Below are 16,404 nucleotides of genomic sequence, written 5' to 3'. Positions count from 1 at the left end.
TTCTGTATTGCTTGGATTATTTTTTAATGATATTTTTATTTGTATTTTCAATGGCTGTGCAAGAGCTCAATTGATACAGCCTGCGTGAGTGTGTTTTGCTACATAAACACAATTATTTTAGTTATATACACCCACCCTGGGTAAGAAATGACATTGTAGGCTCACAAAACTGTAATGCTTCCCATATGCTGAACTAACTAGCTGTCTCAATGGATCAAATATAAATATTGATGCAACATGTGCCATTTTACAAATTAATCATGTACAGACCACGCTGGTTATGACAGATTCATCAACACTGCCAATTTTTTGTCCATAATATCAAGTGTCCATTGACATCTCCAGGGATGGACTACATGAAACAGGAATGTACACGTGTGAATGTATCTGTATTTTAAACATAACTGCCCATGAGGAGGATTATGGGTGCCTGTCAGGATTTTAAAGGAGGGTGAGCCTAGATTCCTAATCAAGCTCTTCATCTATGAGTTATTTCTATTTCTGTTCCACAGCAGATTTTGTGTGATGGATTGGAGTCCCTGAAAAATATAGGTCAGCAAATATCCTCCTGTCATTTCCTGAGCCTTCAGATATTATCTGAATCAGAGCAGCTCTGCTGGAACAGCAGACATGCACTGCCTACTTTAAATTAGTATTATCTTATCTGCATTAGATATGTTACACTTGCCAATTGCCTTTTTGTTTAGATCCTTTAGGAGTTCATGGGGATGCTAAATAAAACATTTTCACATACAGAACTTGGAGTTTGTGTGTGAAAAGCCCTGTGCTGTGGCAGCAGAGCAGGCTAGGTGAGTGAACATGCAATTAATACACAGCATCTTCCCATCCCAGGAACTCTTTTGCCTCTGGTTCTTTACTTGCTTTCTGTAGTGACCTTTTCTGATCCTTCCAAACCAGCTTCACCTGAATTGACTCCTCTGACTTGATCCCACCCTGCCTCTGCCCTGGCTGTTGCCTAAAGCAACAGGCTGCAGATTCCAGTGGATTTTACATCAAGTGCACATTCTCTAACAGGGGCATCATGACAGTTCTAGATTTGAAAATATTATGAATTTATCAGCATGCAATACATCTCTAGTCTCCCTTCTGATAGATTTTTGGTTGCTCAAGTCACAAACAAAATCTAAAGCCTCCAAGGTAGACAAGACAATGAATGCTTATTACATGCATGATTTTTTTCCATATCCACTGTAAGGCACAGTATAATAGTAGTAAGATATCAACCAAGTCTTGGGTTTTGTCACCATGCTTACTCACCAAAGCCCTGATGCTCTTTTTAAGGCCTCCTATTACATTGCTACAGACCCAGAAGTTGAAAAAAAAGAAAGCAATTATACAACAGGTTTCTGCAGTTCAGACAATCCTTCTGGATTTTGTGCACATACACTAAATGATTTATCAAAGCACAGTGCTAGGCCAAGTTGCTGTATGGAGACAAGCTACCCAGTCTGGAACATATTGTACCACAGTTTGTAATGCAGGAATATGAATAATACATGGAAAATACTCAAGGGAGGAGGCAAAGCCAGAACTGCATGCATCAATCAAATGCAAAAAGTGGGTACTAAGTACACTGAAAACTGTTTGCCAGCAGTAGCTCCAGTACACAACTGCAATTTGTCCTCTGCCACCTGTGGCCCTCTCCTGACACTCTGTCTTTGTGTCCTTTTTCTAATCTGTGCTGCCCTTTCAGACTGTATGAGAATTCATTTTGTAAAAAAGGCATTCTGTGATTTTTTTTATTGTACCAGGACAGTCTAATGCCTCCCATCACTGAACGTACTATGGATTCACCAGCAAGTTAGAAGTAGCTGTGACATGAAAAAATGTTCCTGAGAAAACTGTAGACAGAGCCAAAAAAAAAAGATCTTTATCTTTTAAACTGTTAAGTCACAGCAAAGACTGCCCTTGATCTCTAGCCTGGTTCTGCTATACAGGAGGTCTCTCTTTTCAAAGAGTCCTCAGATTATATCCTGAAGTCCATTCTGTAGTCCCCACTGGAAAGTTCTCATGCTGTCATGAGTCTCAGATTAATCCTTCTTTGAGAAAAGCCAGCACAAAGTCATGTGTGTTATAACAGTCAGCTGAGCAGCTTGTCCTTTCCCCACACCACTGCTGTGTGACATCTGACACCTTTTTTAGCTCTACTTCTCCCAGCAGTTTTCTATTAACATCAGCAGCACAAAGTGAAGAACATGAAGAGGTTAGAAACTGCTTCCATGAATGTTCACTCATGAAACTCACACTGAACAGTCTTAAGGGAGAACAAAACCCTCAAGGAATTCTCTCTCTCTCTGAAAGTTACTTGAACAGAAATATGAGAAGATAAAAGCAACCTGACCTGCAGGATGCACTGTCCTGTGCCATCTTCACCATGACTGCAAAGTCCATGCAAGGGGAAGCAAACAGTGGAAGCAGGCAAGAGGGAGTCTGCAAAGCCTACATGAGTTACCACCTTCCTCCTCCTCAGATGCATCAAACTGCTCCTCTTCTCCAGCCTGCTACCAATTTGCTGTCTCTTAAAAACCTCAAGAGTAAAGAAATCCTCCTTGCTAGAATACTATGTGAATTTCAAGAAGAAAAAGAGATACATAAGCATGGTGTCTAATTTGCTCAGATGGTAAAATAAGTGCATTTCTTATTACTCTACAATGTGTCTCCTAAAGGCATGACTATAGTGCTCTCTTCAGTTTTTGAGACCAACTACTAAAGCTCTTACATAGGTTGTATTTTGTCCCTATTCTGGCAAACTTCTGTCACTGCTGAGAATGAAATGTTCAGCCTCAAAAACAACTCTAGTAAAGAAGGGCAGAACAGAATTGCACAAAGTCCTTATGATTTGTCTCAAAGACAAGGAGTAAGATTATAAAAAGTCCAAGTGACTTAGGAACCCCCATGCTAAATTTAGGGCTGACTTTGCTCTAAGGTGTTCCTATGCATGACCAGAGTATTAACCAAGTTTACTCACTCCAGCTGCCTTCAGGTGTAAGTGATAAAAATAGGGATGCTGCTGCTTGTGACAGTTTTGCTTCAACAACAGTGACAATGACACCAAAAGGCTTCACTCACACTGGATGCATTGGAGCTTAATTCATGGCTTGAAAATGAAACTGTAGTAAGTTCACAAAGTAGAATGGAAGGAAAAAGCTCGTTCCTTAATGCCCAAATGCATTTAGGGTATTTGGAGGCTTCAAAGAATCTGTTCCTGCTTCCCTTCTCAACTCCTGTCTTTCCTTGGAAGAACAGCTTTTTTACTTGCCACGTGCAAATGGAGCTACATTTGCCATGCATCTACACTCATTCCTCATGCAAAAATGAGGTGTGAGTTTAATTCAGGAGCATCTACTGATGAAGGGCAAAGAGCCATTATATTTCCTGGATCAGATATTCACAGGCAATGGTTACTGCTAATTTGTCTGTCCCCCTGGCAATGTCATTCCTGCCTTTGAGAGCCTTTAACTAGAAGGATTACACAAGAAAATAAATAACAGTAATACCACCCTCTGATTTCAGCACTTATTCTTTTCTCCAGACCCCCTGCAATGCTTATTACCAGGCTTTGTCTACACTTGGTAAGGAAATAAGCAGAAGAGTAATTAAAGGAGTATGCTGATTGCATTGGTTTAATAGGCAGCTTGTTAGGCAAGTATCTATGGCAAATGGGGTACACTGGCACATGCAGCAATTATCTGCACTCAACTGCATATAAGGCAGAAGAATATAATAAATGAGTTCACAGGGCTTTGAAATCTGCTCGGCTTGAATTGATCATTTTGCATTTTCTCCAAGCCAGATGCAAATGGACTGAATGTTCTGCAGCTGTCATCACCTCCCTGCACAGCTAAAGGCAGTTGCCCCTGACTTAAGAGTGCAATTTGCTTTTCAGGATGTACCTCCACAGCTCTGTGCTCATAAAGGTTTTCATTTAGAGGAGAGCTGGCTACTGCTCCTCTCTGGAAAATGAAAATGTGCACTGCCATAATGTCTGATTTACCATTTGTGGCTGATGTGAGTGTCTGAAGCAGTAAAGCTGGCCAGCCCAGAGTAATGGTCAATGGCCCACAGCTGGAGGTGCACAGCTGGCCTTACTATAACAGGTTATTAATGCATTTTTAGTGGTTTTTTTTCAGATACAGCTGTAAACAGGGAAAAATTAAGTAACTTGGGATGCACCGTGAACCTGGCTCTGAGCAAAGCACTTTGTATTAAAGAGCATATGAAGAAAGAAAACTGCTGGCTCCTCAGCCACTTGCTGTTCAGATTCTTCATCTGAATACATTAGAAGGACTGAATGAAATGCCTTTTGGGCAGCATTTGGCAGGGAACAACGGGAAGGGTCTCCTGCAGCAGTGCAAAAATCAATCCAGACAAAGATTTTTCACTTAGCTCATCACATTGCTATTAGTAAAGCTGCATTATGTCCCCAAAGCTTCTCTTATACCCAGGTGAATATCCTGTTCCTCTCTCTCTCTGTCTGGAAGGCTCAAAGCAATAAGAATTGGTAGCTCTTAATCACTGCTCACAGAAATCTGAAATACTGACAAATTTGGTATGCCAAGTTTGGTGTGCATATGTACAGTGAAGGTAGTGGAATAAAGGGTGATGCTGGAAAGCTGTTCTGGTGGATACAAGTGGCTGGGTTAATATTGAAAAGAGGAGCCCCTAGGGTAAGATACAAATCTAGATGAGAGTAAATTTAGAGGAGGAAGCACCAGGAAGAATCCAGCACTAGCAAGGCTGCAGTAGCCAACTCAACTGTCATGCACACCACTAATGTGTGTGCAGCAAGCTTTGCACACACACAGCAGGATTAGGAGGGAGAGAAAACACTCAGTGTCTGCCCTGCCACAGTGTCCATGACAAATGACCTGCATCCAACTGCCACAGGTTGCTAGGAGCATCCAAGCCTTCCCTACATTCCCTCTGGTTTGCTCTTTAGGTGAGTCAAGCAGGACAATGCAGATGAGAGGCAAAAGAAAATGAACTTGGGCTGTGCTGAAGCAGTATCTGCTCCTTTAAACCTAAATTCTCTCTTGCTTGGAGCTTTAAAATCTAGTTTGTGGGAGCAAGGAAAGCTCTTTCTTACTGCAAGGGAAACAGGCTTTTCAAGCAGTTTTGGTGGGCTCTCCTTGTTGTAATCTGGTAAGACAGTCAACCAAAATGACACAGGGGAAGCTACTGGCTCACACAGCTGCAGGAGCAAAGGAACAACTGGTACTGAGAAAGCTTACTCAGTATTTCTAGTCAGGAACCAGGTAGACTTGAGAGGCATCATGATGCTGGAAATGTAAGGCTTGCTACAGGCTAGTAACAATTTTTAGGTCAGTTTGCAGCATCAGTGTTTTTTCAGGGCTAATTCCAAGAGCCAAAATGGAGATGTTGAGCAGGCCAGATTTCCACTCCCATCTGCACCCCTCACAGAAAGTCCCTTCCCACCCAACCCAGCTGATGACTACACACAAGCATAATGTGATCACTGAACATCCCCAGCTGTACAGCAGTCATCTCATACCTCAGACATTTATCATCATTCTCAGAGCAAGACACAGGGCTGTGGAGGGCTGGCAATGGGTCATATAAAATAGGATTGCCCTCTCACCTCAGAGATGGAATCCCAGCCACCCAGATTCCTGCTCTCCTAGGATATACACCTGCCCCAGACTATACATAAGACAAGGAGTAAAGCAAGAGAAAGTTACTGCACCTGGCACTTGCCATGTACACAGAGGTCACTCTCGTAAGGCCCACATGGAGTACCATCAAGGACTCTGTCTGTCACCAGCACAGGGGAATCCTTCCCCAAGGGAGAGCAGAAGAGCTCACAGGGCTTATCTGGAAAAAGGAATAAAAAAGCAAGTGCCTTTAGGAACAGCAGAAACAAGTGTTTGAGGCAATGATGCTACAGCCTCTACATGAATGGATTTGGAAAGGTATCTGTTGATATCCTCATCTTTGAAGGAACATTGGCCTTTCAGTTGAGGCCTGTCATTCCCCTGTTAAAATATCAGTACTCAAAGGGTTACAACAACAAGGTTATACTGTCTTTTAAGACACAGAAAACTATTTAGTTCACTTCTGTGTATGTATTTGTGAATAACTGTTTGTTACAGGGAACACTCAGCAGCCTGATATGAATGACCAAATCACTGTGTGTGCCAGTAAAAACATTTTTTGCATACATATAATTTATTCTTGCACACATATTACCTATTCTTTCCTTAAAGAGATATTTGTGGTCCTACAAACATTTTTGTGAGCAAACTATGCTGCTAGAATATCTAGAGAAAGAACTCCCAAAACAGTAGAGAGAAGTTGTGTTTTTCATCCATGTTAATGGCAATCATTATACTATAGATTTAGACCTAATTTTGGACAAGCTACTGTTGTGCTTAGCTAGAGAAAGAATTAAGAAAAAAAAAGCTTTTTCCAGGGTTGGTATTATTAGCTGTCAGCATACAGAAGATGACAGGGTTTGCTGACTGCATTTGTCACACATTAAATAAGAGATATTTAGGCTAAGTATCTATAATTAACTACTAATTGTAATTAGTCTTTCAGCTGTAGCTAAGGGGAACACACTGCAGCCTTCTAACCAACAAACTGGAGCCTTGCAGATGAAATCAAGATGGGTTGAGAAGCTGCAGTAAAAAAACCAGCAAAGAATAACAGAGGAAGATGAAAAAACTGACCATCAATGATGACAGCTGTCAGGAGGCTTTTCTTCTTGTTGGTGTATCTGTCATGGGCCTGGCACTGTTGGTCCCTGAAGCTTGGCACACCTTTAGGGCAAGGTAAGTTCTCACACACAGTGTGCTCCACGCTGGCTCCCCGGCAGTTCTTCCCACCTGGTCCCGGGCTATTGCAGGGAAGACAAACCAGGGTCAGGAACAGCACAGCTACTCCCAGGAATACTTTTGCCTAAGTATCCCTGTCCAAGACAACTCCCAAAATAGTAGGAAGAATCCTTCCTCTCAGATGTTCTTTGGTGGAGAGCAAACCCTGCTCTCAGTGGCTCTGACAGAAAATTATTCAAGACCTATTCTAGCTCCATAATTGGCTTCTCCTAACAAATACTTCAATCATGTTCTTCTGTAGCACCTCATACATGGATTAATAAATAGAGGCTGCCTACCCACTGCTGACCTCAGATCAGAGGTAATCCAAAATGCTGTTCACCTGTGGGCACTCAGAAGTCTTCTGAGAAGGTACAGAATGTTTAACTGTTTGTGTTCTGGTCAGGAACAAAGGCATGTGATTAATTTTACACTGCTTAGCTAAATTTCTTTTTTGACTTTAACAGCAATTAATTCCTGTCCTGACCTATTTTCAGCTGGAGGAGTCAAACAACTGAGAAAGAGTGGGGAGAATGTGCATATGTGCATGGCTGTGTGTACCAGCAGTTTCAGAACAGGACTTGAAGTAAGGCACTCCCAAACATTGGGTTCTGCCATGACATCAGGCCTGAGCTCTGACTAATATTTCCTGTGGATTAGGACAAGTTTCTTAACTGCTGGTGACTTGTGAGGGTAAGGCTTTGGCAGGTGCACTGAGCATGACACCCAAAGTCTAATTATTCCTCATATTTGCTAAGTCAGGCGATTTAGAAGACAATTTGTGGGTCCCTCACAAATACCAAAGTGTTTATATTCTTAATGGAGAAGCCAGAGGCACCAAAATGACCTTACTGTGCCCAGGATCCCACCAGCTACCCAAGGCAAGAGGCAGGTACCCCCCCTGTTTATCTCTTTCCACCCATTTGCTTTGCCCCCTGCCTGAAGCACTCTTAGTAATGGGAAGACAGCAAATGTCTCTTCTCTGTTCAGCATTTTGAAACTAAAATAACACAGAAGTAGGTATAACCTGTATCATTAAGTAGGGTGTCCAGAAACAAGTTTGTGCAGCAGATCATCTCCATCCATGAAAACCAGGCCATTTTACACATTTGTTTCTTAAACATGCAGGAAAGACCACTAATCCAACATCAGGATTAAGCACCTGCAAAGTTCTTGTTTATGATTCCCCAGGGAAGAAGGAAAACTCCAACTCTCAACAATAGCCTACACTTTCTTTGCAAAACAAAACACAAACAAATACAAACAAATAAACCTAAGTAAGCAAAAGACTTGGCCATCCTAACAGATAATTTTTTTGGCTACTTGCTGATACTCTCCTGAATTTGTCACATCAAATTTGTCACTATCTCCCCAGCTGAAATCAGCAAAGATGGACAAAGTCATGTTCTTATTCTTCTTTCACAGATGGCTATAAAAAGCAACTCCAGCCAAATTCAAGTTTTTAGCAGTAGGGCAGTTCAGTCCAAAAGCTTCTTCCCCCCTCCCTCCCAGAAGAGCAATGAACATCAGGTTATATCACTCAGCTAATTAGAAAGCAAGGCCCTCACTGTATATAATTTATTTCTGTCAGTGGTCCTAGCAAGAGCTGCTCTGTTCTTTCACACACTGGCTATAGGATTGAGTCTTTGAGTTCCAAGCTGTGCTGGACTTGATGAATTCACCACTTGGTGAAAAAGAAACATAGAAGAGCTTTATGCCAAACATCAGCCTGGATCAAATTTTAACAGTAGGTCTATAAGTTGGAGAATAAGTGTTTTGTTGTGTTCTTGGTTTGTTTTTTTTTCTTTTTTTAATGGAAGTGTTGATCTCCAGTGACACTGCAACATCACAGAGAGTCACCAGAAGAACAGGAAGAATACCTGCTTGCACTGCCAAGGTCTCTGTGTCACACACATGCAAGGCAGCAGATGTGCTGAGCCTGAAGTCTTCTGGGAAGGTTGTGTCTGCTGCCATAGACTGGATGAGACCCCAGTCCAGATAACGGAAGGATGGTGCAGGATAAAGCCAAATTTTGGGGTCAGCACTGTCTCTTTAGCTGCAGCCAGTGGTTAGGGAAAAAGCAGCTCTTGCTATTGGTAATAGTGGGCACAGGCAACAATGCAGGAATCATCAAATCCATTAAGAGGCAGAGACTTCCTGAGCACCCACCACCCCCACTGACTCCACCCTGACACGTGCTTGAAACAGTGACTATGTGAGATGTTTGGGTAGACAACTTCATGTCCATCTCCCACTGTACTTGTGCCATGAGAGTTCACAAGTGGAACTGAAGAAATCAAAGCCCATTTATACTACCACGGCCCATTCACATAATAAGAGGGGACTGGAGAGAAAAAAAAAAGGTGGAGATATCATTATGATGTGCTGTTGAAGCCAGTGGTTTTCTCTTTTGGACAACAGTCCAAAGCCTAAACAAGAACAACACAGCAGCACAACCCAAAAGTCTGTGTGTGCAAACCAGCTCATGACACGCTGCCTTACAACCATTTGGAGGCAATGCTTGCAAATACTCAGAGAAATTACAGAGAGGAAAAATCAAATCAAACAGAGAAGCAACTGGTTTAAAAACACTGATAGTCCCACAGGCTCAAACCTCAGCTGGCAGGAGTTGAAGTTCCAGTTGAAAAAAAAAAAGAAAATAATCCCAAGGCTAATTATATATAAAATAAAAGATAAGTCCCTTAGCCAATATTTTTGGACAGTGAATAAACCAGCTGCAGAAGAAGTGGGCTGATGCCAGGAATTTGAAGCAAAAGAAGATCACGTGTATATCCCCAGCCAAGAATGTATATGAGCAGGAGAGTTTTAAAATCAGTGTGCAGTCTTGGAGGGAGCATTTCCTGTAATTTAAGGAACGATGATGAGTGGATTTTTCAGTCAGCACTGTGGTTAAAGAGACTTTTTGTAGCTGACAGAAAAGAAACCAGCTCGGTCCCTTGTTCAGGAAAATAAGCTGGTAAAAATCAAGCCTAGACATTACAGACATGCAATTGCAGCTCAGCATTATTTAAGGAGAGGAATAAACAAAAATATCCCTTTCAGATGAATACAGCTCTGCAGCAGCCAGTGTGACCCTATCCATCTTCTCAGCATGTCTTCAAAGACCCCATGTTGCTAACCAGAATTTCAGCCTCTATTTAAACAGAAAACTTTCCTATGCATTTTATGTGGAGAAAACCTTAAAATATGACTAAAGTTAGAGATACACAACTTGCAGGGTTGCTCTCAAGATTATAAGCACCCTCATTCATCTCAGAAGTTACTGTGCACACAGAGGTGGTCAGTTAAATAGCCACCAAGGTAATCTGGTCAGGCCTCCCATAGAAGGAAAGACTTCCAGATGTGCCTCAATTGACCTGAAGGATGAAGGATGGCACATGGGAGATGTCACTTATATTTTTTACTGAATCAGAAAAAAGTCCAAGCTCAAGCAGAGAGCACAGGCTTATTTCTAGTCACTGTGCAGGAGCTAAACAGCACCCACTGTATTCAGTGTGGGGGAAAACTTTTGTCACATTCATCACATCTTGATATATAGAACATCTCAAGGAGCTTTACCAACACTGCTATGTGACACTGTGACCTCTGTCAGCCACTCTATTGCTTCCCAAGCTCAGAGCCACCACTCCCTGCAAAACTGATATCTAAGACATTCTGGCTCAATCTGGTATGTAGATCCAGCTCAACTCTTCATTATCTACTACAAGGCTGGACAGAAAACACAGCATCATTTTATCTGCCAAATTATACAGCTTTAATCCCACTGTGTCTACCTCTGCTTCATTGCAATGAGCCACTTCCAACAGTAACCATTCCAGCCACTTCCACACAACCTGCATTCACTCCAGGATTTTGACCTGGTCCTTGCTGCTTGTGAACAAGAAACCTCTTGACAGAATCATTTGGGTTGGAAAGGACCTCTGAAATCATCAAGTCCAACCCTTAATCCACTACCACTGTGGTTCCCAGACCATGGCACTGAGTGCCACACCCAGTCTCTTATTAAAACCTCCAGGGACAGAGAATCCACCACCTCCCTGGGCAGCCCATTCCAATGCCTGATCAACCCTCTTTGTAAAGCAGTTCTTCCTAAAATTTTTCCTCCCTACGCAGCTCTGCTGCCCATTTCTTCCCTGTACTCTTGCAGCAAGGATTGTTTAAGTGCTACATGCAAACAAAAAAAAAAAAAAAAAACAAACAAACAAAAAAACAAAAACAACAACAACAAAAAAAACCAAAAAAAAACAACAACAAAAAAAACAAAAAAAACAAACAAAAAAAAAAACAAAAAAAACCAAAAAAACCCAAAAAACCCAAAACAAAACAAAAAAAAAAAACAAACAAAAAAAAAAAAAAAAAAAAAAAAAAAAAAAAAAAAAAAAGAAGAAGAAAGAACTCATCACGTGGTGAAGACTTACGGGGGGTTGTCACATTTCCTCTGTCGGAACCGCACTCCCGTGCCGCAGGTCCGGCTGCACATGCTCCACTGGCTCCACATGCTCCAGTCCCCATCCACATGCTCAGGGATGGGAGTTTTACTGACACACTCCCCAGCTCTGCACCACTGAAATGCAATTGTGTTAGCCCAGCCTGTGAAAGAGCTCCATTCTTGCAAATATTCCTGTGCACGTGGACTTAAAAGAATGTTCGAGGGGTTACAAGGGAGAAGGAGAAGCATGGGAGGTAAAACAGAAATGCAAGTGTCACCCTCAACAAACCCCTGCAGGGAGTTCTGCCATTAAAAAAAATATCACAGAATTGAGCTCCTTGGTTTGTGCAGCAGGTAACTGTGTAAGTGCTAAGATTTGAAGCCACACTCCTCACAGAAACTGAGTCCAAGAAATCATACCCCAAAGCAATGTCTTCATCAGCAGTATTCCCAGTGTGTGCAAAATAATTGAGGTATTTTGGACCTACCTTGGCTAAAACCCAAACAACCTCTGATTCTATAAGGTTGCTCTGGCTCCTGACCAAGCTGCAAACTTGGCCTATTCTCCTGCTCTGTCCAGGATGTGACACAGTAAGCACTGGAAACCAGTCTTACAAAAGAATCACCAGGACTCCTGGAGTTAGAAAAACAGATATCTAAAAATCTTTTTGTCTCAGTTTCCTTGTCATGCTTTCCAGGACCCAGCTTTTCGAGCCATTGTTTAATTTTATTTGCAAGAAAAGGTCTCTCATCTTTGAGTTTAGTAACACTTTTAAATTTTACTCTTTCTTACCTCCTCAACCATATAAAATACAAAAATATTAGAATCCAAACCCAGGGAGCTGGCAGTTACCAAGCCAGTCAAGTTTCTGTGTAGTTTAACACTGTTTAGTTTAAGTTACCAGCCACCTTGGGAGATCAACCACTTTATGACCCACATACCATCTACAACAGCCCAGTTAACTCAGAGGTTAAACATACTCACTTAATTCAATTTCTGGTGACACAGGAGGTCAGCTGGGAGGCTGCAGCTAAGCCTCAGTTACCCCCACCCTTACACACCAGAAGCCAGTGACTATAATGGTGATTTTCACTGGAAGGAGATTGACCCATCTAAAAATTTAGTTTGTGTTTCTTTAGACAACTTTCTACCTTGATCTGGTTCCTGGAAAGTCTTTGTGTGCCTTAGCCATCTGACCATGTACACAGAGTACAGCAAACAATACGTGAAAAATAACTGATCAACACTGAATTTGAGTTCAACACATTCTGAGCTACTTTTAGAAACTATAAAGTCCTTCAGGTAGCCTCTTTTTTCTTTCCCCATCTTTCTCCACTCACCAAATGTCAGCCAAAACCTCCAGGCTTTTTACATGAAATATAGCTAAGGCAGTGGTGGTTTTGGCTTACACTGAAAGAACACCTCACCTGTGAAACACCTCTGACAGCACTGACCAGGAGGCTCAGGAGTGAGCTGCTACCTAACGTGACTTGTAGGGTACTCAGGCTGTGTTTACACTCTGGTGCAGTGTCTGTGTAGTGCCCAGACCACAAGAACTTAACTATTGAGGTCTCCAGAAGCTACTGGAATACACATAACATCAAATCAGAAAGAGTTAACCCAATCCAGCTGTTAATCAAATAGTTTCAGTAACAGAAGGAGTAAAAAATCTGAGTTTACGATAAATACTGAACATCTTGGAAACATTATTCCCCAGACAATGCTGGAAAAAAACCCAAACTGATTGCTACTGAGAATTTTGATTACCTTGTCTGCACCACACTCAGTGCCATCCAGAGGAGGGTCCAGCTTGGTTTTACAGGATGTGTCTCCTTCCACCAGGCACCAGAGCCCAGCACACATCAAGTGCTGTAATCACAAAGCAATGAGGTGCAGTTATTACTTCTGGAGATGTCAACTGTCATTACAGGATACACTGCAAAGCCCAAAACAAGAAGTGCATTATTTAAATACATTTCTTTTCACAATAATAAATCTGGTCCATTAAAAAAGAATCTTACATGAGAAGTGAAGATGGGTGCCTTATGCTTAGATTTCCAAGATGCTTAATTACTTGGATTTTTTAAAGATACTTAAGTAACTAAGAATGATGGAATGCAGTTAGCCCTCCCAGACATGGTGATAGCTATTATCAGCCAGCAATGCCCCTTGGAAACAGAAGAGGAATGAGAAAGAGGAAAGGATTTTATGGTGTGCCATGCAGCAGAGGAGGAGCTTGGTGACAAGAAGGGGCAAAATTAATAAAAGACTTGGCAGTGAGAAGTAGCTGTTAGAGACCAATGAACCAGAGAAGGAGAAAGATGTGTGGTGCAGAGCAGCAAGAGGTGCAGCACATCTCACTACCAGCCTTGAAACATCTTCTGGGTATCATTACTCAGTATTGCTGCTCTGCTCAGGCAATGTGTGCTGCAGAGATATTAATGCTGACCACACTTGCGTGATCTGTCAGATCAATAACATTTCCAGAATTTGAGAAAAAGAACCAGTAAAAAAGGGGCCTTTACATCATTAACATTTTCCACAGCATCCACCGTGCTTTGCATTCCATGGAAGTGGATGATTTCAATACAGATTTGAGTACCAAAGAAAGAAAAAGAAGAGTAACATTTCTTTCCACTATTGTTCACATTTCAATGTAATGGTAAAAAGATGAGAAGCCTGGCTCTAGTGCCAGCTGGTCCTGTCAAGATTTATTGCACCTCATTAAATAGTTGAGTCAACATGCTTCAACCTCCTGGGTCTTGCACAATGTAATGGAAGAGGCTGTGGGTGTGGGTGTGTTTTTGTGTACATGCATGTTGGTGTGTCTATAGAAAACAGATCTGCACGGCTGAGGTTGCAGAGGAGATAAATCCCAACACCAAGAGTGATGATGTACAGCACACTGAAACAAAATAGTTACTGCAACAGTATCTGCATCCTGTTTTTCCTCTACCTTCTTTTCTGGAACGAGGATTTTGCACTATGTAAACTCAGAGAACACGCACAAAAACTCGAAGCTCAATTCAGCAACATCTGTATTAACCACAACATAGAAAATCATCCTCAAACAAACAACAGCAAATACACCAGGGAAGCCTAAGTCAGTGAATTTTCAAGGCATTTTCCCTGAACTAATAAAGCATATAGGAAAATATCAGACTTCAGTAATTTTCACTAAACGACTGTGACTAATTAGCAGTTTTCCCACAGCTCTGAAAGCACTTAAGCACCAATTAGCCATAAGAACACCACAAACTGTTTTACAGATAGAGCTATACTGAGGCAGAAGAACTGAGAAGCCAGAGATTTGAGAGCTTACTGAGAAATCAATTGTTCCACACCACAACTGCCAGATTCTCAAAAATCTCCTTCCCTGGAGAGGACTAATATCAAAAAGTCCACCAATTAACTGTCTGTAAGTCTTACAGAAAGAACACTAATCTAGGCAATAAACAGTTTAAAGTGAAAAAGCTTTTCCCCAAACACCCAACTTGGAGCTTTGAGAGGATGCTTGTTTTCCTAGATGTAAAGCTCCAGCACCCTCACATCTGGTTCAGCTCACTGGGATATAAAGGTTGTGGGTTATTCTTTATATTTACACATATGAATGACTGAAGAGGATTCAAAACCAGTGAATGTCACAGCCCTAAGCTGAAGTCATCACAGGAGGGTTTGGCTGCAGTGGCAGGACATGCTAAAGGCAGTTACAGGACACAACTAAATGCAGTCTATGAACACAACAAACATCTTAAACTCTAACAGCTTCTTTACAATTACAAATAACTGTATTGATGACTTATGAATGTGGCTACTGTTACATCAAGGTCAGGAATTAACTGATAATCTGTGCTCTGACTTGCTGACTGTGGACAGTGATCCTGTGGAAGCAGAATCAGCAATGCCTCCTTTCCAACTGTGGTTGAAGAACACTGATGCATTAACATGAAGGGAAGCTCCAGAGATGAAGGGTGCAGGCAGCATTTATTTCCATGTCCCAAGGCTCCAGCCCCTCCCTTACACATAGCCACAAGCCTTCAGAGTACAATGTGATGAGAAACCTTCCAGCCTGACCTCTTGAATGACCCAGACAGAAATTTTGCCCCATGGTTCCAGAAGGAAACCCTCAACTTCTGCTTTCTGTCAGAAAGACATCCTGGCTGAAGATGTAAGGGAATTCACTGCATCCCTAAGTTGTTTTACACACATATGAGCACTGTTGCTACATATCTGTGCATTTTGCACTGCCAGTACTTGTTAAGCTTCAGCTTCAAGCCCCTGGATCATGAGCTGCATGTAAATTAGAGTTAAATTCCCATCTTTGAAGTAAAACACGGAGGAGGAAGGGGGGGGAGGGTGTGGAAACAGGAAGTCATAAAAATGAAGCGGTTTTTTTGTAAAATCTTGGTTGCCAGCCAGAATTCCTCTGTAGCCCACAAGAACATGGAAAGTGATAAAGGCAGCTAACACTTTCAGGTATGAGCCATGGCCTGGGGGAAGCAATGGGCACAGATAACCCCAAACAGGTGAGTCTGTCCCAGCAGAGCTACACAACTGAGCCCAGCCTATGGAGACAGCGGCTGCAAACATTCACAGCCATGTGTCTGTATGTGTGTACAGATCCATGCACGTTTGTATATCCATGTATACATAAACCTATTTATAGGGAAATAAATGAGGGGAAAAAAAAAACACTTTTAGCAACATCAGCCTTTCTGAAATTTCCCATCTTTGAGGTACGGAAAATCCAGGATTTTTATAGTATCCCTGTGTTTGATTCCGAACACTAAATGCAAAGCATATTGCAGGAAACAGTTAGAGAAAAATCTGGGAACTGTGCTTCAGCTCTGTGTTCTGGTGCCATACCACTACAAAGCTCAAGCACTCGTTAGTGCAGCCCCTCATATTTAATAGAGCATTCAGATACCCCAGCAAGGATTAAACCATCAGCTTTGGTAGTGTATGTTCCCAAGATGTTTTATCACGTTAATAGCTCATTTCAAAGGAGATCATATATCCTCCTCAGCTACAATAGAAACCCAAACAAAAATCCCCATTAAGCAGTCCTATAGCTAGACAGCTGCAGTTACTGACTTTTT

General features: G+C 41.8%; 1 protein-coding gene across 3 annotated transcripts in view; it reads right to left on the bottom strand.

Annotated features, from left to right (window-relative positions):
- ADAMTS17 (ADAM metallopeptidase with thrombospondin type 1 motif 17) overlaps positions 1-16,404 on the bottom strand; it is a 171,809-nt gene that overhangs the window by 59,797 nt on the left and 95,608 nt on the right. For all 3 annotated transcript variants that reach the window (XM_071754228.1, XM_071754229.1, XM_071754230.1), the window contains 4 exons: positions 13,073-13,174; positions 11,294-11,439; positions 6,711-6,877; positions 5,726-5,853 (listed from right to left, as the gene is read on the bottom strand). In XM_071754228.1, coding sequence (XP_071610329.1) covers positions 5,726-5,853; positions 6,711-6,877; positions 11,294-11,439; positions 13,073-13,174 — 543 coding nt within the window. The remainder of the gene's footprint in view (positions 1-5,725; positions 5,854-6,710; positions 6,878-11,293; positions 11,440-13,072; positions 13,175-16,404) is intronic.

The sequence above is a fragment of the Heliangelus exortis genome, chromosome 11, assembly GCF_036169615.1.
Source record: "Heliangelus exortis chromosome 11, bHelExo1.hap1, whole genome shotgun sequence".
Taxonomy (NCBI): Eukaryota; Metazoa; Chordata; class Aves; order Apodiformes; family Trochilidae; genus Heliangelus; species Heliangelus exortis.
The sequence above is the reverse complement of the archived record's forward strand: the minus strand, read 5'-3'. Positions and strand labels throughout refer to the sequence as shown.